We start from the raw sequence: 23,126 nt of genomic DNA, 5'->3' as shown, positions 1-23,126 counted from the left end.
TCTACACCATCCCATAGCAAGCATGTCCCAGTATCCCTGCCAGCTCTTGGGACTGTATAATGTCCTCCCACTGACCATAGCTTCCTCTGGTAGATAGACTCAAAATGAATGACATCCTCTATTAGTGATAAATTCTGTCCTTCAGTCTTGGGTTACTAGTTTTGGTTTTCTTTGCAGTCCGTGGTTGATGTGTGTTTCCAACCACCACCTACATCTCACAGTCCAGTGAAATTTCTAACTCTTCAGGAACCACTAATGGTTATAATTATATAATATGGTTATAAATGCCTTCAGAACCAGCCTCCTACTCCATCCATTTTCTTACTCTCTTCTAGCCAAGTTTTACACCACGTTACCAAAGCAAAAAGCAACTGACGATAATGTTGTTAGTCTGAGTCAGGGTCACACCAGTAGAGGACTTTAGGGACCTCACATAGGGTACCCAAGTGCCCATCACATGTGTACCCATCTTTAATACCTGTTTTCAGGCCTGAACAAGTCACTCAAGAAGAGTTCCTAGCCCATCACCCTAGTGTAAAAGCCTTTCCAATTCCCTTCCCTTTCCACTAAAACAAACATCCTAATATCTTGAAGCCAGCAGAACACACCAGGCTTCTTAAGGAAGCATGCCAGGATATTAAATATTTGATATTTGAGAAGCTTGACTTATACCTTCTGTCCCCAGCAGATAGGATTAAACAGAAGCCTACATTTCACAGAGTGTGAGAAACAGACATAAATGTTTGTCCTTTTTCCTCTGAGTATTTTTCTGTATCTGCTTGCTTAAAATTCCTATAAATTAATCAAAAGTATTGTTCAAAGGTAACCCTGAAAAGATAAAGTGTCCAGCCAAAGGAGAAAGCAATAAAATATTTTCAAAATTTAAAAATCAATTTTAAAATAACTCTAACAACCTGGGGAATATTCATCATAAAATCACAGTGAAATGAAATGTTTAAAACTGTGTACCACATATATAGCATCGTCACAGCTTTGCTAAGATGCCTAGGGGGACAAAGGGCTGAAAGAAGCCAAATAATGGCCATCACTGAGTTGAGGATTATAAGGATTTTTATTTTCTTCTTCATAGTTTTTTTGTATTTTCCAGGTTTCTGCAATTTACATTTTTTTATAAATAGAATAAAAGCAGAAAGATGCCACTTTTTAAATACCTTGATTTTTTTACAAAGTCAGATACACCCCTATATTTGTATGGAAAATGATTGCCATATATGATTTTAGAAGTTTTCAAATTATATAAAATAAGCATGATATTTATGCTATATTTTGCTTTTACATTCACAGGGGGGAAATAAAGCATTGCAGGATTTCTCTCCCCAGATGATATTTATTCCCAAGCAGGATTTCTCTCTCCAAATGATATGTGTTCCCAAGTATGTGCCTCCACTTTTTTTTTTTTTTAAATCTTTAGAAAACACAGCAAGAGCTCTGATTCATTTGTTTCCAAGTAGATTCGTTTAAGAGTTCATTCCATACTGGTCACATAACAGACGCATTGTCTTGGGTCTTTTTGTCAGAGTTTTGAAAGACTTCCTTGGAACATGCATGTACTTTTTAAATTTGCTTTTTCTTTCAAAATATCTCCATCTATAACACTGTGAAGCTCTGTTCAGAAATTCTTAAGGAGTTCAGTTGTTTTCCCTTGGCACTGAGGGAGAGAGTGTTTCATTGACATGTCACTGGAAAAACAAATGAGCATTTATACTGTGCAAAGGGATGGATTCCCTGTTTGCACAGCCTGGAGTGCAAAAATGGAGGCATCAGGACTCAGGATAAATAAACAAGGGCCTGCCACCACTGGAGCAATCATTCTCCCAGCTTCTCTGTCCACTCCATTCCTTGGCACTTAAAGAGTCAGGGGAAGAAAATGTCTCCTCCGTGTATATGCAGATGTCAGGCTTATTCTGGACCCTGGTTGAGAGCACAATTTAAAAGAAGAGCTGCTGCCTCCAATAGACAAGTATGGGTTTTTAAACAAACAAACAAAAAAACAAACAAACAAAAAAACACTTTACCTGGATGATGGATGCTATGAACTCGTACTTCGTTGATGAGTCTTTTGTCTTTCACTTCCTAACACTCCTCTGTGAAACATTTTCTCTTCCAAATAATCAACTTGTAACATCCAACCCTTTAAAGGGATTATTAGAGAGAGTGGCTTTTAACTGGAAATATTTAAAAAGATTTGTGTTTTTAACAGCTTGGTGGAATATAATTAGCCCTGAAATGGAAATCAGGAGATCCTGTCCTTTCCTTATTCTACTAATAACCAGTTTTGCAATTTGGTCAAGCTACTCCACCTCTCTGGGTCCTGGTCTCTTCAGTGGTAAAAGAGGAGTTTGTTGCTAAATACCCCTAAGCTACCTTTTCATTACAAAATTAACTGCTTTTATCACTTTCAGAAAGTGCAGGCCCATAAAAAGTCCTTACTGAAATCATCTGTTGCATTAGAACCAGTTGGTTGTTTGGAGAATTTGGAGGAAAACAGCACTGTTGGGTTTTGAGAGAACACAACACTCTTCGTCACCTATCTTATGTTCTTTCCAGTGCTCAGATAAATCATGCCTGAGGACACCTTCGCTGAAAAAGAGAGTTTCAGATGCCAACCTAGAGGGGAAAAAGGACTCTGGAATGCTGAAATACATCAGACTACAGGTATTGATGCATGGATCAGAAATGTTCACGGAGCAGTAATAAGGAGGGAACTCCAGATATCTTGTTTACTAATGTTTGGGACATACAATGCCAACTGGCACAGTGTTGGCATAAAGTCCCCTCTAATTTGGTGAGCAAGAATGCTACCAAGTATGCAAGGAAAAATCCCTTCTTGCTAGACAGCCAACTTCCATAGAGACAAGGCTTGGGGGGCTTGGCTAGAACCATGCCTCTTCCCACTCTCTCCACTCTAATGGAGCCAGCTTCCCACCAATGTGTGGTAGCGACGCTCATAGGTCTTGGAATGAGACAGTCAGGTTTCAAATCCTATACCTGCTGCTCTGGCTCTGGGACCTTGGGCAAGTTAACTTAATTTTTCTCAGTTTTAGTTGCCTAATCTCTAAAATGGGGATTTTAACACTAGACCCATCTTAAAGAATTATTGCATGGATTAAAAAAGATAGTATATTTAGCTACTTATCCAGTGCTTGGCACAGTTATATTGTTATTACAACCTAAACTCTAAATCATAATACATTTCCCAGGGGAAGAGAAAAAAAAAGTTTCATGTTTTTCTAGAAAGTGTTTTAAATGATGGTTAAAGACCTAGACTTGCCCCAAACCTACATTTATCACCAAAATTATTTGAAATAATGGATTAAATGGGATTTTGTTGGCTAACCTGGAGCAATAACCACAATGTATTATGTTGTGAAGGGAAAATGCCATCCAAGTTCACTGGCTTAGAAAACTAACTTTCTGAATGGGACTCCTTTATAAATTAGAGGCTGATCACAGTTTCCAGTGGAAATCAGCTTCTAACAGGAAGGAAGATAAGATGCTATGAAAGTCCACCAGGACTTTAAACACAAAGATATATTGGCTGGAGTCCTTCTTTCTCACAGAGCTATACTTATTCTACAGTTTATTCCCTAGGTGGTTGCAAATTAATTTTTGTGGTGAAAGTATTATAAAATTAATATGATTTGGGGGTAATTATACATCAACTAATAGGGTGTAAAGCTTATTATACATCATGCCAATAAATACGCTCCCACTTTAGAACGTATTTTAAGGTCATTTAAGGAAAGCAGAGAGAGGGGAAGTGACACTTAACGCTCTAGAGGAGTACAACAATCAGTGTCTTCAAAGATTTTACGACATCATTTCCATCTTTTTCCAGGTGATGAGCCTGTCGCCTGCTCCCTTATCTCTGCTAATCAAGGCAGCACCGATTCTGACGGAGGAGATGTATGGAGACATCCAGCCAGCTGCCTGGGAGCTCCTGCTCAGCATGGATGAGCACATGGCCGGGGCAGCAGGTAAAGAAAGACCACCTGGGACTCTGGTCCTGCCGCCACTCATCCCAGCGTCTAAACAAGAGAGAGGCACATTCATTCCATTTTCACCCTTAGGTCAGATTGCTAGCAATGGCTGGACCTCTAGACAGAGCTGTGCACTGAACAGAAACAGGCCTAGGTTCTGTGTGCACCCTTTTCATGTCACTGTATAGTGTGCACAAGGGCAGCATGTCTCTCCCAAGATGTTCCCAAATTATAGAGAATGATTTCCCCCAGAAGCTACATTTTCACTATATTTCACAAAAGATAAAATTCTTTTTGTGCGTTGTGATTTCCCAGATTGACCATGAACAACCATCATTAATTTTATTAAATCTTATGTGAGTAATAGTCTGTGTTCAAATCACAATATCAAAATAAATTTGTGAAATTTAAGTGACGTGTCCAAAGCCACATAGCTAACAAATGGTAGAGGTAGAATCTGGATTCTTCATCGTTTTCCATTTTTTGTGCATATTCCTTTATTTTATAGTTATTTTAATTGAAAATGCACATGGTTAAAATTCAAATAATATAAGAGTGTATGAAGTTTAAAAGTATCACCCTCTTTCCCATGACTCCCAGTCCTCTTTCTCAGAGGTGACAATTTTTAAATTTCCCAGGAAACCTCTAGGGTAAACTATGCATATATATATATATATATATATATATATATATATATATATATATATATACCTATGTATGTATCTATTATGTTTCCTTTTTCACACAAATAGGACATACCATAGAGACTTCTGCATTTTGCATTTTTCATTTTTATCTAGGAGACTTTCTTAAGAGTTTATTTGAACAAAAATTGCTTCCAATCAGGCAGTGCCAAGCTACAAGTGGTTAGGAGCACTCCACCGAGAGTAGCTCAGGGAGAGACTTTTATAGAGAAAAGGCAGAAGCAAAGCAAAGCAATTATTTATTGTCTGTAGCGTAAAGCCTAGTTAGCTGTTTGTGATTGGTTATCCTTAGCATTTTGATTTGTAACCTTGAGGTGTTTATAGGCATAGATTTTGGTTTGCTTATGTAAGCTGCCGTGGCATTAGAGCCACCTCAGTCTAATGGTCTCCTTTTAAAACAACTTAACAATTTCCCCCTTTTGGTCATCCTCTCATATGTGAAAAGTTGACCAAAAATTAGTATTAATGCCACTTTGTCACCATCAGAGTTAAGTTTCTCTTGTCTCATTGTGAAACTCATAGTGGGTTATAATGTCATGTCCGTGGAAGAATTGTTTTGCTGTTCATCTCATTGTTCATCTTGTTCCTGTTTCTCCAAGCACAGTAAGACCAGCTAATGTACTGCTGATGGCTGTGAACATGCATTTAAGACCGTTGAGAGAATATAGCACACCACAGAGACTACAGTGATAACTATTAGGAGGATAATATCAAGAGACTGACGTGTACTCCTTAGCCAGGGCCCCAGTGAACCAAACTAGCTAGTATCAAATAAATCAAAGGATGCACCTGTTTAACCAAGTGGCTTGTTTGTTAATTTTCTGTATTTGCTACAATAGTAGAGATATTGATCAGGGCGCAGCAGGAGACATTTGCTATGGCACATGTTCAGCCAATAACTAATCTAAAACAATTCTATTATCTAAATTTACCTTAGCAAGAAAATCTTGGGACTTTGGTTGTTCAGCTACGGCCTTAGCAGTAGATTCATCAACAGTTGCCAGAGTTAAGGAGCATTACCTTCCTATGCATTAACAGAGAAAAAAAGCAGGTAGTGAAAAGGCAAAAGGAATAAACATTTCATATTGGTGTTAAAGACCTTGAGCTGCAATCTTGGGAGACAGCTGTCTACCACAAGATGCCATCTGCCTCTGGGTAAGAACCTCCTGAGTCAATTTTAATTTTAGGTCTCCAGCTGGTATGCAGTTCCAAGAGTTTGGAGAAGCCCTTTTTAACTGAGGGATGTGGACCCAAGGTTCAATTCCATGACGTTTTCTAAGTAGTTTTAATTGTATATATTGATTAGAATTCTTAATACTTAGAACTGTTTTTTCCTAGTGAAACTAAGATGTAAGCAATTGTGGAGTGTCTGTTATACTAGCATTCTGTGAGTTGGCAAATTTATAAATACATTTCACGATTTCTGGAAGTATATTCTTTCTTAGTAAATTTTTCATTGTGGCACAAAACATGTTTAGTAATAAATGCAAATATCTTTAGTGCCTCTGAAAAGGAAGCCAAAAGTAGATAAAGCTATGTTCAGTAATTAATGTTTCAATATTGTATCTTATTTGGAAATGATCTAGATATTCAATGAATATCCATCATTTAACTTATCTCAGCATAACTTTAAGGTTTCAAGTTACCAAAAAGATTTTAGAAACTATTTTTAAGTAGACATACCATAAAGCATAATGTTGAAAAATTTATTTATAAACTTTTTACTTTTTTAAAAAGTAAACTTTTATTTACATCTATTTAATTTATTTGTTCTTAACAATTATGTTTAGAATATTCATGAAAATTTCGTGAGACATTAAACAGATAACCATCATTTTGAGTTATTTTTCTTTCTGACAAATTCTATAACATGAGTTTATTTGACTTTTAGTAAACCTAGGTAGGATAAAAGTATTATATTTAATGCTAATAACTCTAAAGACATACCTATTTTGATTAAACCAACAAACTTAAACCACCTTTTATTTACTGAAGGTTATCCTAGATCAAATGAACTTGAAAAAATTTTTGGTTAGTTTCTGGATTTCTGAGAGTATACTTGATTTATGTAAATGCTTGTTTGTCTTTAAGCCAATTAATAGAGCTCTTTACACATTAATTTTGGCAATACCATCCAAAGGTAGAAAAATATCACACATCTACAACATACGAACAGAGATATACATAAACATACAGACAGATGCAGAGATCTTATAGCTTTAGTTTTAAAATTTTGGCCATGAGACAGGTATGATAATGCAAAACTGACTAGTTTATAAAAGAACAGTTGGATCTAAATTGTGTTTCTGGCAGATAAAATAAGTTAAGGTTACCTGCTCAGATAGCTAAAACTTTTACTAATATTTGTGGGAAAGACTTTTAAGATTTTTCATTCACTTAATTTCCAAAACAGCTCCCTTCTTTTTCTGATAAGAATTACTTCCATGAAGTTTACATTTCCAGAGATGGCTTTGGGTTCCTAGAGAAGACCAGGTAGAACGTTTATATCTCAAAGGCACAGAGAAAAGATACAAATTTCTCCAAAAAAGGCTTTTGTTTCCTAAATCCAGTTTTTTTTTTAAACAATATCTGCAAGCCTTTTGAGATAAATAGGGGAAATTTGGGGATAGGTAAAAAGGATAGGTGGGCTTTGAGTTGTTTCTAGAGCCACATTTCTGTTCTTACAAAGACTTAGTGTGTTAGACAGTTGTTTTTAATTCCTTGAAAGATTGGGTTGCAGCCTGACTATCAAGATGCTGACCCAACCATCCAACTACATTATTCTTAGTTTTCTTCTTTATATCAGGGAGAAGAGCTCTAAGATGGAAATCAAAAGATTCCTGCGTTCTAGAGCTGTGTGTCTTTGAAACGCTTCAGTAAATCCTTCTACAATGGCTTCAGCATGTTTTTCGTTCCCTCTGGGTACATAATTTTATTTTAGGTTAGGGGAGAAGGCCTAAAAAATGGTTCCTATCAGGCTCTGAATATCAGCTTCCAGTCTGGTCAACTTCTGACTATAGAGCTAATTAAAAAAAAAATTTTTTTTTTCCCAAATATCTTGTCAGGTTCGAGCGAGACAAACAGTAAATATTCCTGGCAGTATTGAACTACTCCATGAGCACAACATCCAGAGCCACTCCCAAAGATAGCCAGAAGAAAGAAGGACTTAGACAGTTCCCCTGAGAGCTGGCAATGGGAGGACCCTAGTCACAAATGGAATGTAACCCACATTTCTGCCTGGCTATATTTTTGAGTTCCCCAACCTGATGATTGCCAAGCTAAGTTCTCAGGACAAAAAATGAGATGGACAAGAAGGCAATAGCTGTCCCCGGGAGAGAAAGGATCAATAACCTTTTTTTTTTTTTTTTTTTTTGGTTATTTGGAAAGGAAGCGGCAGTGTGGAATTTTACCTTCTTCTCTCAACCAGCCACCACAGGTAGAGAGGTCTGGGGGAGCTGACGTTAGTAAAAATTCTTACTCTTTGCCGGCTTCTGCCAGTTTTCCCAGGGTGAGGTCTGCAGGCTCCAGAGTGAGGGAGGCATTCCAGTGGGTCTCATCCTGGTCACCAGTAACTGTAAAGGAGGAAAAGTAATTTTCCCTCTACCCTTAATAGTGAGTGCCTGGCTGAAATACATTTTCCTCTAGGATAACTCATAAATGGATAGGCTTATCTAAGATGGTTTAAAGTTCTCCACTGTGGCCAATGTAATTCAAGATTATCTTTGGTATAGTTAACCTACTCGTTCCTTAAAAAAAAAAAAATTCTGTTCACCTGAGACCTCACACTAGACTCAGTCCAGTTTTAAGTCAGACCCAGTCTGACCCTGGATCCAGTCTGGTTTCTAAATTGGAACCAGTCCATTCCTGAGCCCAGTCTGGTTTTTAAGTCTGACTCATTCCCACTCCAGCCGGTTTCTGGACCCAGCATGAAAAAGAAAGGCTCAGATAAAGTCTGCAAGCTCATAGTACAAAACCTTCAGTGCTAGGATTTGAGAGGGACTTACCCATGACCTCCAGAGGCAGCGAGAAAGCAGCAAGCTCAAGGTCTCAACAGATACCTATGCCGGGTTGCTCATTGCTCCTGTGGGCTGTTGCGGGGGGTCTCCTTTGGTTCCCTCTTCTGACATCAGAACTGTTAAAAGGTAAACTGAGGCATATTAAAAATTTGAACAAAAATAAATTTGAATTGAGAAATGCCAAACAAGAAGTGGTTAAGAGGTCTCTCTAGGAGACCATTTTTAACATCAGTCTATAAGTTTACCTATTCTTTTTAATGGCTACCAAATATTCCATTGAATGAATGGATATAACAATGTATTTAACCTGGGAATTTTAGTTGATTCTTGCCTTTTGCTTTTTTTATACTATGCTGCATCAAATGTCTTTGTAAGATGTCTTTGTTCACATTAAGTATCAGATTTTTGCTTCTCTACCAAGTATTTTTCAGAGAGAAGGGCATGCTCCCTAAATATGGGACAGCCATGGATATTTTCATGAACGTTATGAACAGGGAGACTGAGCTTTAAGAAAAGCTAGAAGGAAGAGGAAATGGTGTATGCAAAGCCACATGGGGTGTGGAAATGCACTGGGTTGATTTGGAAAGCCTGAGGAGGAATTGAGACTGGGGTGGCTTTTGTAAAGAGGTTGCTAGTCTGTAATATTAGGCAAGTGAGCAGGTCTCACATTGTAAAAGACCTTGAACAACAGGGTTAGGAGTGTGGACTTCCCACTGAACTGTGGGAAACCACTCAGGGGTTCCGAGCCAAAGAGTAATGTTGCATATAGTGTTGAATTATTACCAAGTTTAATGTGGCAGCAATGAGTGGAGTGGCTTGGTTTTAGAAACAGTGATTTTTAGATGACGAGGAGACATATCAGTGGTGATATGACACTAAAGCTAATGAGAAAGGCCATAGCTAGAGAGAAACTTGGGAAAACCTGATGTATGTGGCAGCTGAAGCAATGAGAGAGGATTATTTCCAGGGGAGAAATGATTCCGGGGGAGGATGATTTCTTGGTATAGAGGAGAGGGCTGAGGAATGAACACTAGGCCATTGGCCTTCTCTACCTTCAAAGGACAGGAAGAAGAGCTGACCAGCAAAACCCAGAAAAACGACCAGAAAAGTAGAACTTAAGTAATCTCAAACCATGGAAGTAGAGGAAGATCCTTTTCAAGGAGATTGTTATGAAAGTGTTAAAAACTGAAAGAAAAGAAATGCTGTAAAAATACCACTGGATCTGCTGATTAGTGAGCATTACAAGAAAACTGTTTCAGTAAAGGGATTGAGGTAGAACTCCAACTGCAATGACTTAGAGAGTGACGATGGTGTTTAAAAATTGAGACAGAGTACACTTTAAAGAAAAGTAAAGAAAGGAGAAAAAGTGGAAATTTAAGGAGGTGGTAGGATTAAGAAACAGATTATCAAAAGCTACTGATGACAGTAGCTCACATTTGTTCTAGAACTCTATCATACACACTATCTTATTTAATCCTCATAACAATGATTGTATAAATGAGCAAAATCCAACTCAGAAGGTTGAAAGGACTTTTAACCAAGTGCTCACAGCTCAGAATTAGCAGACCCAGGAAATCAAACCCAGATCTTTTGACTACAAATAGATGCCCCTTCCATATACCACTTTGCCTCTAAAAAATAAAATATGCTTTAGAATTCTGTAGTACTTTTCATGTCACAAAGCACTTTCTCATACGTTATTTTATTCTAACAACAAATTAGGAGGCAGATATCAGAAGCATCCTCATCCTCATTCTCATCATCATCATTGACATTTTACCAATAGAGAAACAAAGGTTAAGAAGTTAAGAGGCTTGGCCAAGATCAATAGGAGAGAAGTTTCAGAGCTGGGATTTAACCCCAGTTGTTCTAACAATTGCCTGAGCATGTTTTGAGGATCTTGGAAAAAGTACAAGAGAGTTTTTAAATTATATTTTTATGATCAACACTGGCTCCTCCATCTATGCTACAGAGTGTATTTCTTTTCCTTATTATTCATTGACTTCGTAACTTATCATGGCACTGATCTTTCTCTTATTCATATTTGGCTTTCCCCCCAAAAAACAACAATGGTATTATGGTTCATGAAGTCTCTTTTGGTTTCTCAGTCCTTCTACCTCTTGGAAGGGTAGGTGTTTCTAATAGAGTCTATCTTATGAATGTTATTTTTATTATTTAAAATTTTTAACATCTTTATTGGACTATAATTACTTTACAATGTTGTTTTAGTTGATGTTGTATAACAAATTGAATCAGCTATACTTATACGTATATCCCCATATCTCCTCCCTCTTGTGTCGCCCTCCCACCCTCCCTATCTCAACCCTTTAGGTGAACACGAAGCACTGAGCTGATCTCCCTGTGCTATGCAGCTGCTTCCCACTAGCTTTCTATTTTACATTTGGTATTGTATATATGTCCATGCCAATCTCTCACTTTGTCTGAGCTTAACCTTCCCCCTTCCTGTGCCCTCAAGTCCATTCTCTATGTCTGTGTCTTTATTCCTGTCCTCCCCCTAGGTTCTTCAGAACCATTTTTGTTTTTTTTTAAGATTCCATATATATGTGTTAGCATACGGTATTTGTTATACTCTTTCTGACTTACTTCACTCTGTATGACAGACTCTAGGTCCATCCACCTTACTACAAATAACTCAGTTTCGTTTCTTTTTATGACTGAGTACTATTCCATTGTATATATGTGCCACATCTTCTTTATCCATTCATCTGTTGATGGACACTTAGGTTGCTCCCATGTCCTGGCTATTGTAAATAGTGCTGCAATGAACATTGTTGTACATGACTCTTTTTGTATTATGGTTTTCTCAGGGTATATGCCCATTAATGGGATTGCTGGGTCGTATGGTAGTTCTATCTTTAGTTTTTTAAGGAACCGCCATAGTGGCTGTATCAGTTTACATTCCCACCAACAGTGCAAGAGGTTTCCCTTTTCTCCACACCCTCTCCAGCATTTATTGTTTGTAGATTTTTGATGATGGCCATTCTGACTGGTGTGAGGTGATACCTCATTGTAGTTTTGATTTGCATTTCTCTAATGATTAGTGACATTGAGCATCCTTTCATGTGTTTGTTGGCAATCTGTATGTCTTCTTTGTAGAAATGTGTATTTAGGTCTTCTGCCCATTTTTGGATTGGGTGGTTTGTTTCTTTGCAGTTGAGCTGCATGAGCTGCATGTATATTTTGGAGATTAATCCTTTGTCAGTTGGTTCGTTTACAAATATTTTCTCCCATTCTGAGGGTTGTCTTTTCATCTTTTTATGGTTTCCTTTGCTGTGCAAAAGCTTGAAGTTTCATTAGGTCCCATTTGTTTATTTTTGTTTTTATTTCCATTTCTCTAGGAGGTGGGTCCAAAAGGATCTTGCTGTGAGTTATGTCATAGAGTGTTTTGCCTATGTTTTCCTCTAAGAGTTTTATAGTGTCTGCCCTTACATTTAGGTCTTTCATCCATTTTGAGTTTATTTTTGTGTATGGTGTTAGGGAGTATTCTAATTTCATTCTTTTACATGTAGCTGTCCAGTTTTCCCAGCACCACTCATTGAAGAGGCTGTCTTTTCTCCATTGTATATTCTTGTCTCCTTCATCAAAGATAAGGTGACCATATGTGCATGGGTTTATCTCTGGGCTTTCTGTCCTGTTCCATTGATCTATATTTCTGTTTTTGTACAAGTACCATATTGTCTTCATTACTGTACTTTTGTAGTATAGTCTGAAGTTAGGGAGCCTGATTCCTCCAGCTCCGTTTTTCTTTCTCAAGATTGCTTTGGCCATTCGGGGTCTTTTGTGTTTCCATATAAATTGTGAAATTTTTTTTCTAGTTCTCTGAAAAATGCCATTGGTAATTTGATAGAGATTGCATTGACTCTGTAGATTGCTTTGGGTAGTGTAGTCGTTTTCACAATGTTGATTCTTCCAATCCAAGAACATGGTATATCTCTCCATCTGCTTGTATCATCTTTAATTTCTTTCATCAGTTTCTTATAGTTTTCTGCATACAGGTCTTTTGTCTCCTTAGGTAGATTTATTCCTAGGTATTTATTTATTTTTGTTGCAATGGTAAATGGGAGTGTTTCCTTAATTTCTCTTTAAGATTTTTCATCATTACTGTACAAGAATGCAAGAGATTTCTGTGCATTAATTTTGTATCCTGCTACTTTGCCACATTCATTGATTAGCTCTAGTAATTTCCTGGTAGCATCTTTAGGATTCTATACATATAGTATCATGTCATCAGCAAACAGTGACAGCTTTACTTCTTCTTTTCCAATTTGGATTCCTTTTATTTCTTTTTCCTCTCTGCTGTAGCTAAAACTTCCAAAACTATGTTGAATAATAGTGGTGAGAGTGGACAACCTTGTCTTTTTCTTGATCTTAGTGGAAATGGTTTCAGTTTTTCACCATTTAGAACAATGGTGGCTGTGGGTTTGTCATATATGGCCTTTATGATGTTGAGGTAAGTTCCATCTATGCCTACTCTTTGGAGGGCTTTTATTGTAAATGGGTGTTGAATTTTGTGAAAAGCTCTTCCTGCATCTACTGAGATGATCATATGGTTTTTTCTCCTTCAGTTTGTAAATATGATTTATCACATGGATTGATTTGCATATATTGAAGGATCCTTGCATTCCTGGGATAAAACCCACTTGATCATGGTCTATGATCCTTTTAATGTGCTGTTGGATTCTGTTTGCTAGTATTTTGTTGAGGATTTTTGCATCTATGTTCATCAATGATATTGGCCTGTAGTTTTCTTTCTTTGTGACATCTTCGTCTGGTTTTGGTATCAGGGTGATGGTAGCCTCGTAGAATGAGTTTGGGAGTGCTCCTCCCTCTGCTATATTTTGGAAGAGTTTGAGAAGAATAGGTGTTAGCTCTTCTCTAAATGTTTGATAGGATTCGCCTGACAAGCCATCTGATCCTGGACTTTTGTTTGTTGGAAGACTTTTAATCAGAGTCTCAATTTCAGTGCTTGTGATTGGTCTGTTTATATTTTCTATTTCTTCCTGTTTCAGTCTCGGAAGGTTGTGCTTTTCTAAGTATTTGTCCATTTCTTCCAGGTTGTCCATTTTATTGGCATATCGTTGCTTGTAGTAATCTCTCATGATCCTTTGTATTTCTGCAGTGTCAGTTGTTACTTCTCCTTTTTCATTTCTAATTCTATTGACTTGAGTTTCTACCTTTTTTTCTTGATGAGTCTGGCTAATGCTTTATCAATTTTGTTTATTTTCTCAAGGAACCAGCTTTTAGTTTTATTGATCTTTGCTATCATTTCCTTCATTTCTTTTTCATTTATTTCTGGTCTGGTCTTTATGATTTCTTTCCTTCTGCTAACTTTGGGGTTTTTTTTGTTCTTCTTTCTCTAACTGCTTTAGGTGTAAGGTTAGGTTGTTTATTTGAGATGTTTCTTGTTTCTTGATGTAGGATTGTATTGCTGTAAACTTCCCTCTTAAAACTGCTTTTGCTGCATCTCATAGGTTTTGGGTCATCGTGTTTTCATTGTCATTTGCTTCTAGATGTTTTTTGATTTCCTCTTTGATTTCTTCAGTGATCTCTTGGTTATTCAGTAGTGTATTTAGTATTTAGTAGTAGCCTCCATGTCTTTGTATTTTTTACAGATTTTTTCCTGTAATTTATATCTAGTCTCATAGCATTGTGGCCAGAAAAGATATGTGATACAATTTCAGTTTTCTTACATTTACCAAGGCTTGCTTTGTGACCCAAGATATGATCTATCCTGGAGAATGTTCCATGAGCACTTGAGAAGAAAGTGTATTCTGTTGTTTTTGGATGGAATGTCCTATAAATATCAATTAAGTCCATCTTGTTTAATGTATCATTTAAAGCTTGTGTTTATTTATTTATTTTCATTTTGGATGATCTGTCCATTGGTGAAAGTGAGGTGTTAAAGTCCCCTGCTATGATTGTGTTACTGTCGATTTCCCCTTTTATGGCTGTTAGCATTTGCCTTATGTACTGAGGTGCTCCTATGTTGGGTGCATAAATATGTACAATTGTTATATCTTCTTGGATTGAACCCTTGATCATTATGTAGTGTCCTTCTTTGTCTCTTGTAATAGTCTTAGTTTTAAAGTGTATTTTGTCTGATATGAGAATTGCTACTCCAGCTTTCTTTTGATTTCCATTTGCATGGAATACCTTTTTCCATCCCTTCACTTTCAGTCTGTATGTGTCCCTAGGTCTGAAGTGGGTCTCTTGTAGACAGCATATATATGGGTCTTGTTTTTGTATCCATTCAGCCAGTCTATGTCTTTTGGTTGGAGCATTTAATCCATTTACATTTAAGGTAATTATCAATATGTATGCTCCTATTACCATTTTCTTAATTGTTTTGGGTTTGTTATTGTAGGTCTTCTCCTTCTATTGTGTTTCCTACCTAGAGAAGTTCCTTTAGCATTTGTTGTAAAGCTGGTTTGGTGGTGCTGAATTCTCTTAGCTTTTACTTCTCTGTAAAGGTTTTAATTTCTCCATCAAATCTGAATGAGATCCTTTTGGGTAGAGTAATCTTGATTGTAGGTTCTTCCCTTTCATCACTTTAAATATGTCCTGCCACTCCCTTCTGGCTTGCAGAGTTTCTGCTGAAAGATCAGCTGTTAACCTTATGGGGATTCCCTTGTATGTTATTTGTTGTTTTTCCCTTTTAATATTTTTTCTTTGTATTTAATTTTTGATAGTTTGATTAATATGTGTCTTGGCATGTTTCTCCTCGGATTTATCCTGTATGGGACTCTCTGCACTTCCTGGACTTGAGTGACTATTTTCTTTCCCATATTGTGGAAATTTTCAACTATAATTTCTTCAAATATTTTCTCAGTCCCTTTCTGTTTCTCTTCTTCTGCGACCTCTATAATTCGAATGTTGTTGCATTTAATGTTGTCCCAGAGGTCTCTGAGACTCTCCTCAATTCTTTTTGTTCTTTTTTCTTTATTCTGCTCTGCAGTAATTATTTCCACTGTTTTATCTTCCAGGTCACTTATCCATTCTTCTGCCTCATTTATTCTGCTATTGATTCCTTCTAGAGAATTTTTTAGTTCATTTATTATGTTGCTCATCATTGTTTGTTTGCTCTTTAGTTCTTCTAGTTCCTTGTTAAATGTTTCTTGTATTTTCTCTATTCTGTTTCCAAGATTCTGGATCATCTTTACTATCATTACTCTGAATTCTTTTTCAGGTAGACTGCCTATTTCCTCTTCATTTGTTTGGTCCTGTGGGTTTTTACCTTGCTCCTTCATCTGCTGTGTGTTTCTCTGTCTTCTCATTTTTCTTAACTTACTGTGTTTGGGGTCTCCTTTTCACAAGCTGCAGGTTCGTAATTCTTGTTGTTTTTCACATCTGCCCACTGTGGGTAAGGTTGGTTTAATGGATTGTGTGGGCTTCCTGGTGGAGTGGACTGGTGCCTGTGTTCTGGTGGATGAGGCTGGACCTTGTCGTTCTGGTGGTGTTTTTTGGGGATGTCTGTGAACTCAGTATGATTTTAGGCAGCCTCTCTGCTAATGGATGGGGTTGTGTTCGTGTCTTGCTAGTTGTTTGGCGTAGAGTGTCCAGCACTGAAGCTTGCTAATTGTTGAGTGGAGCTTGGTCTTAGCGTTGAGGTTTAGATCTCTGGGAGAGCTTTCACCGTTTGATATTATGTGGGGCTGGGAAGTCTCTGGTGGTCCAGTGTCCTGAACTTGGCTCTTCCACCTACTTGGCTCAGGCCTGACACACGGACGGAGCACCGAGACCCTTTCAGCCACACGGCAGGCTCTTTATGGCCCTCGTCTTCCTTTCCTCAAGCCACCACACGTCAGCCACTTCTGCGCCCTCAGAGTTTCCCAGTGGCGCCCACTCACTGGATGATGAATGTTATTTTTAATATAACTAATGGAACTGAGACAGTTTTGGGTTTTTTTTTTTTGCAGTATGTAGGCCTCTCCCGTTGTGGAGCACAGGCTCCGGACGCACAGGCTCAGCAGCCATGGCTCACGGGCCCAGCCGCTCTGCGGCATGTGGGATCCTCCCAGACCGGGGCACAAACCCGTATCCCCTGCATCAGCAGGCGGACTCTCAACCACTGCGCCACCAGGGAAGCCCACTGAGACAGTTTTAAATGGACATTTTTATGTACTGTCCTAGGGTTACTCTGAGATGACTCTAGCCATTTCTTAAAAAGGATATTTCAGCTTGTAATTTCCTTTCTTCATTTGCTTCCTCTGGCATCTACTTTTCACTGTGAGCCAAAGGAAACTTTGCTTAGAATGAGTTTTTCTACTGCAATGTCATGCTGTCACAGATCATGCTCGCATCAGATATTAGAAGATTGTGGGAGGCTCAAAGGATGAAGTCTGCTTTCCAGGTGCTGAAACAGGCTTTGCTTTTGCCAGCGCTGGTGGCCTGGCTCTATAGCTCAGTAGTCATTTTCAAGAGACAGAAGCAGTTTCCCCATTCTACCCATCCCCAGGAATCATGCAAAATTAAGAGATGCGTAGCTGATGAACTGTCTTTGATGTTGACTGTCTTTAGCGGCCATGTTCCTGTTGTGTGCGGTGAAAGTCCCTGAGGCCGTGTCTGATATGCTGACATCAGAGTTCCACCACCCGGAGACCGTGCAGCGGCTGAATGCTGTCCTTAAGTTCCACACGCTTTGGAGGTTTCGCTATCAGGTCTGGCCCCGGATGGAGGAGGGAGCACAGCAGATTTTTAAGGTGAGGTATACATACGCGGGCCTCTCACTGTTGCGGCCTCTCCCGTTGTGGAGCACAGGCTCCAGACGCACAGACCCAGTGGCCATGGTTCACGGGCCCAGCCACTCTGAGGCATGTGGGATCTTCCTGGACCGGGGCACGAACCCACGTCCCGTGCATTGGCCGGCGACTCCCAGCCACTGCACCACCAGGGAAGCCCGAGATACTTCTTTTTTTCCCTCTCTGATTACATAAGTAAACCTGACTCATATATGAGTGAATTCTTGTCCTTAAAACAAATTGAAATGTAGGAATGTAGAGTAAGAAAATCAAGTCTTCTATAAACCTCAAGATTTCAGCACCATCCCCAGAGGTAAGCACATAGAAGTTTGGGGTGTAATCTTCCATACATTTTACTATATAAACACAGATGTTCTTTGGAAGATGGGGTGATTAACACAAATAGAGATCATATAGTTGAAACACTTCATTTTATTAAGGAGTAAACTGAGGCCCAGAGACGTTCTTCACGTGCCTTATAACATCCTATGCTCTAAAAGATTATGTCATAATTTTGCTTCAGACTCATTCTATCTTATTTTCCATCTTACTCACTTCATTCTTCTGATATCAACTAACAGATCCCGCCTCCCAGTATAAACTTCACCCTGCCCTCCCCAGTGCTTGGAATGCCATCTGTCCCGATGTTTGACCCCCCTTGGGTCCCTCAGTGCAGCGGGAGTGTCCAGGACCCCATTAATGAAGACCAGTCTGTGAGTAACAGGCCCTTTCTTTCTAATATCTTCAGGCTCCATGGTATACACGTAAGAGAGAACAATGGATGTGTGAGACAGTTGTCATAAGAATGTAATAACAGCACAGAAAATCAACCACAAAAGGCCTTTAGTTCTTGAGATAGGAGGAACTGACATCTGGGGTGAGCATTTGCAGACCTCCAAAAGCCAAAACAGTTTTGTTCCGTAATCATAGAAGCAGCCACCTTATAATAAAAGCTACTAAAAGCCTTAGGCATTGATTTCCTAGCCAAAGGTAGTGCTTTTGCCTCTCTTTATTATAAAACAAACAATTCATTTAACCTACATAAGCTACCCAAAAGTTAATGAGATTGACTCTGGATGAATAAGAAAAAGAACTGAGTTTCCTGCTCTTGCTGTCCTTGTTTGGACCTTAGTCTGTTCTTTACCTTATTGATCATCAGTATCATCATCAGAAACATCACCCTGAGAGCTCAGGTCTTATGCTCTTCTAATACATTACTGCTCTAAGTAGTATAATTTATAAACAGTTAAGTTTAGAACCCAGTCTATTTATAAACAAGAACCAAGAATATGTGCCTTTTGAAAAAATAAATCTTCAAAATATGCCTTTTTCACCTGTTGCATAGCATTTTCCTAAATTACAAATAATGTAGAAAATTTGGAAGATAAAGCAAATATAGAAAAAGAACACATCTCTATACACAAATTCATGATTATTTCCTTGCATAATTTCCCACAGGATTTAGGGCAATTGGTATGTGAATATTAAAGATTTCTGATATATCTCACAAAATATCCCCAGGATGATTGTACCATTTTACCCTTATATAACACAATAGGAAAATGTCTTCTTTATTCAAATTAACTAGTATTATTTTTTAATGCCACATTGAATGGCAAAAAACAAAGTTATTGGCTTTTTTATTCACACATCTTTAAAAAGTTGGTTGAATATGTGAAGCGAGGTTGAACGTTTTTGCATGTCATACATATATTTTCTAGGCATTTGTAGTTTTCTTTGAACTGTTTGTTTGAACTCTTTACCCATCAGAATGTTTTTCTTTTAATTCTTCTGCATACACTGCCTTCATATCTGATGGTTTTGTGCCAAGGACAAAGGCACGCTTGGTTCTTCCCTCCTGCATCGGAACCACTCGCATAAAGATCCTTGGTTTTTCTCTCATACATGTGATAGATTCATTTGAGTCAGGTACATTCTCTTCCCAATTTCACAGTGAATTTCAAGCCAAAGCCCCTAATTCTGTATCCAGTTATCTTTCCCTTATCTTATTATAATAAACCAGCTTAACCCCTGGCTCTGAAAATGAACTGCCATGTGGCCCATCAAATGCCCTTAATTGCTGTTGTGTCATCCACTATTGGAAACCTTTAGTCTTATGTTAATACCCTGCATAAAGAGAACTTCGATGACAGCTGTCCTTTAGAAGAGTGACCAACACCCCTTGTCTGTCTCTTTAATCCTATGTGACCACTGGCCAACAAAGACGTAGAATTTCTACTATACATAGACATCACTTCAAATTGGTAGTGAAGAACGTCAGTGATCACTTCCCTGCTCTGAGACCAATTACTTCATCCCCAGAGCTCTTGGAATTTATCTCAGCATAAGCATCATGATTCAGGCAAAAACAGAATGGTCCCTTTGCAAAGTGAATCTTTTCTCCTTTATTGTTTCTTATCTGTTATGCTTTTGCTGCTGGTAAACAGAGTCAGATTTTACATTCAACTGTAGTAACACTACCAACTCTCATAATTTCCATTCAGTAGCTTTGTTTCTATAAATCTTGTTAAGTATTTACAGTGTGCCACTGTATTTTCTATTATTTATATTTATTATTATTTAACATTAATATTTCTAAATATTAAGTATTTGCAGTGTGGTAGATACTTAAGATACAAAAATGAAATAAATCACATAATTAATTGTTTTACATGAAAGAGATCTTTCCTCCTCCTTCCCATGGTTCTGACTTTCTCTTTTATTAACCTTATGAAGTAAATGTCCTTCATTTAAAACGAGTTCAAGAAATTTTGGAAGGAAACAGAGCATTAAAAATGTTTATTCGATGTGTTTAAAGAGTGGATCATTGATATTTTATCCTAAAATAAGATTAAGTAAAATAACATTTTTTCTTTCCCGAAATTACAAACATCCTTGAAGAATTATCCCGATTGAATGAAAAGGAATGTCTTAGTTGTACACAGCCTGGAAACTTGGTAGAAAAAGAAGCAAACAAATAAATCTCCATGAAACTAGGTCACGGATGCCCTAACATTTCCTGAGAACAAAGTACCACATCTGTGTCTACATTTAGTAGAACACTTTTTATACATGTGACCTTGCAGAAGAGTTGCTAGTAAGTAAACTTGCCTTCATGTCTCTGTAGAAATCCTTTTCAGCCCGGGCTGTGTCCCGCTCCCATCAAAGGGCAGAACACATCTTAAAGAACTTGCAACAGGAGGAAGAGAAGAAACGTCTTGGTCGAGAAGCCAGCCTCATCACCGCCATCCCCATCACCCAGGAGGCTTGCTACGAGCCCACCTGCACACCCAACTCAGAGCCGGAAGAAGAAGGTGCCCTCTACACACTGGACTTCTTTGTGGGGGGGGGGGGGGGGGGGGGGCTGAGTCACACAAAAGGGAAAGGACTTGCTTTGAAATAAACATTGACGATTTTATGTGACATGAGGTGATATGCTCCCTCTGTCTCTCTCTCTTACCTCCTGACACTATCTAAAGAAAGAGAAGAAAGTTGTCTTTTTCTAAATGTTTAGAGCTGGCTTGTTTACAGAGGAGGACATTAGCCACATTGAATGAACTAATATGATAATGGACCAAGCAGTGACTATGATTCAGGCAGCAGCTGAATCCAGAGTGTGTGATAAAACACATGCAATCAATCTTTCATCATTAAAAATGGGGTTAGTCCATTAACTACTTTCAGCCTTCACAAGTGCAGACAGTTTTTTGGTTGGTATCAGAAAAATGATTTCTGAACCATTCTAAATTCAGTGATTCTCTGCCCCACTTCTGTGAAATCTTTGGGAGGAATTTTCTGTCTGCCTTTCTGTAGGTGTTTTTTCCTCACCAAAGAACACTCTAAATTACTTAAGCCTTATGCTATGAGACCTATATACACTTTGATGTAAGTACAACTATAATAGTGATGATAACTTTTTTGTTACAAAACCAAAGTTCACGTTCCCCATTTTCTTTGCCAGTAGAAGAAGTCACCAATCTGGCAGCCCGTCGACTGTCTGTGAGTCCATCCTGTACCTCCAGCACTTCCCACAGGAATTATTCCTTCCGCCGAGGGTCAGTCTGGTCAGTGCGTTCAGCCGTCAGTGCTGAAGGTGTGTCCTCTTACAAATGTGTCCTTTATTCCTCATGACTTGTGTGTTTTGAAACAATTTTTATTTGATATGATTATCTCACTTCATTACACTGTCTTGATTAAATAACCTGTCTCATGATCTTAAAGTTTAAAAATGTATATTAGATGAGTGGTATTCTAAAAAAAAATTGTTGATTTAATCCAGCAAATGTCCTTGATAAATTGGTTCTATTTTAATTACATTACATGTCATCATATTGCTGAGGGTTCCATAAAACATCATTCTAGGCAATTAACAGTTTTCAACACTGGCTACACATTACGGTCAACCAGGGAGCTTTTAAAAATGCCCAGGTCACACCCAAGACCAAATCAGAATCTCTAAGGGTGGGACTCAAGCACCTCAGTGTTTTTAAAATCTCAGGTGATTCCAGTGCATAGCTAAGACTCAGTAGGATGCGTTAGAATGCTGTTCTAGAATAATTTATCAAAGGAAGAACAAAGCTCGTGCCAGTCCTGTAATGAAATCTGATTCCGGTGGAGAACTGTGATACTCTTCAGTTCTAAGAATTTAAAAACTATGCTTCTCTAATGATAAATAACTGTCTGGGGACTCGCTCCTTCATGATTATACAGATTTCATCACGATTTATAAAGTCATCAAAAAGTTGTACGGAAACTAGTGGTTCTCAACCCTTCACTGCACAACCCTGGAAAACTTCAAAAATGACCAATGCTAATTAATCACAGCAGCCCAAGGCATATCTATATTTTTTCTAACACCTTTATTGAGATATAATTCACATACTAAAATTCACCCTTTTGAAGTGCATAATGCAGTGGTTGTTAGTATATTTGTAGACTGTGCAACCGTCAACCCTACCTAATTTTAGGATATTTTCATTATCCCCAAAAGAGACCCTATACCCATTAGTCGTCACGCCTCATCCACCACTCCCCCCAACCCCTGACGAGAAATAATCTACTTTCTATTTCTATGAATTTACCTATTCTGCACATCTCATATGAATGGAATCATAGAGTATGTGGCCTTTTGCGACTGGATCCTTTCACTCAGCATACTTTCCAGGTCGATTCATGCTGCCCCATGTATCAGTTCTTCATTCCTTCTTATTACAAGATCATGTTCCATTATATGGATACGTCACGTTTTGTGTATCCATTCACCAGTTAGAGTGGACTTCTGGGTTGTTTCCACCCTTTGGTTATTATGAATTACACTCTTATGAACCATTATGTATAAGTCTTGTGAGGAAAACTGCCAAACTCTTTTCAAAAGTGTCTGTATCGTTTTACATTCCGACCAAAAAGCATGAGGGTTCCAACCGTTCCACACCCTTGCATAGGCACAGTAATCTTGGAAATGAAGAGCAAAGTTGGAAAACTTACATTTCCCCATTTCAAAACTGACTACAGAGCTGCAGTAACCAAGACTGTGCAGTATGGACTTGAGGGTTGATATACACGTCAAGGGACTAGATTGGAACCAGAAGTAAACCATTACATGTATGTTGATTTCAAGTTTGAAAAGGGTGCCATGAAACGTCAATG

General features: G+C 38.2%; 1 protein-coding gene across 3 annotated transcripts in view; it reads left to right on the top strand.

Annotated features, from left to right (window-relative positions):
• Positions 1–23,126, top strand: part of UNC80 (unc-80 homolog, NALCN channel complex subunit) — a 238,834-nt gene that overhangs the window by 148,584 nt on the left and 67,124 nt on the right. For all 3 annotated transcript variants that reach the window (XM_019938890.2, XM_033860390.1, XM_019938888.3), the window contains 6 exons: positions 2,569–2,676; positions 3,860–3,998; positions 17,260–17,441; positions 18,062–18,193; positions 20,608–20,794; positions 21,442–21,573. In XM_019938890.2, the coding sequence (XP_019794449.1) occupies positions 2,569–2,676; positions 3,860–3,998; positions 17,260–17,441; positions 18,062–18,193; positions 20,608–20,794; positions 21,442–21,573 (880 nt within the window). The remainder of the gene's footprint in view (positions 1–2,568; positions 2,677–3,859; positions 3,999–17,259; positions 17,442–18,061; positions 18,194–20,607; positions 20,795–21,441; positions 21,574–23,126) is intronic.

Source organism: Tursiops truncatus, chromosome 7, assembly GCF_011762595.2.
Source record: "Tursiops truncatus isolate mTurTru1 chromosome 7, mTurTru1.mat.Y, whole genome shotgun sequence".
NCBI classification, from domain to species: domain Eukaryota; kingdom Metazoa; phylum Chordata; class Mammalia; order Artiodactyla; family Delphinidae; genus Tursiops; species Tursiops truncatus.
Note: the sequence above shows the minus strand (reverse complement) of the source record. Positions and strands in the feature narration are given on the sequence as shown.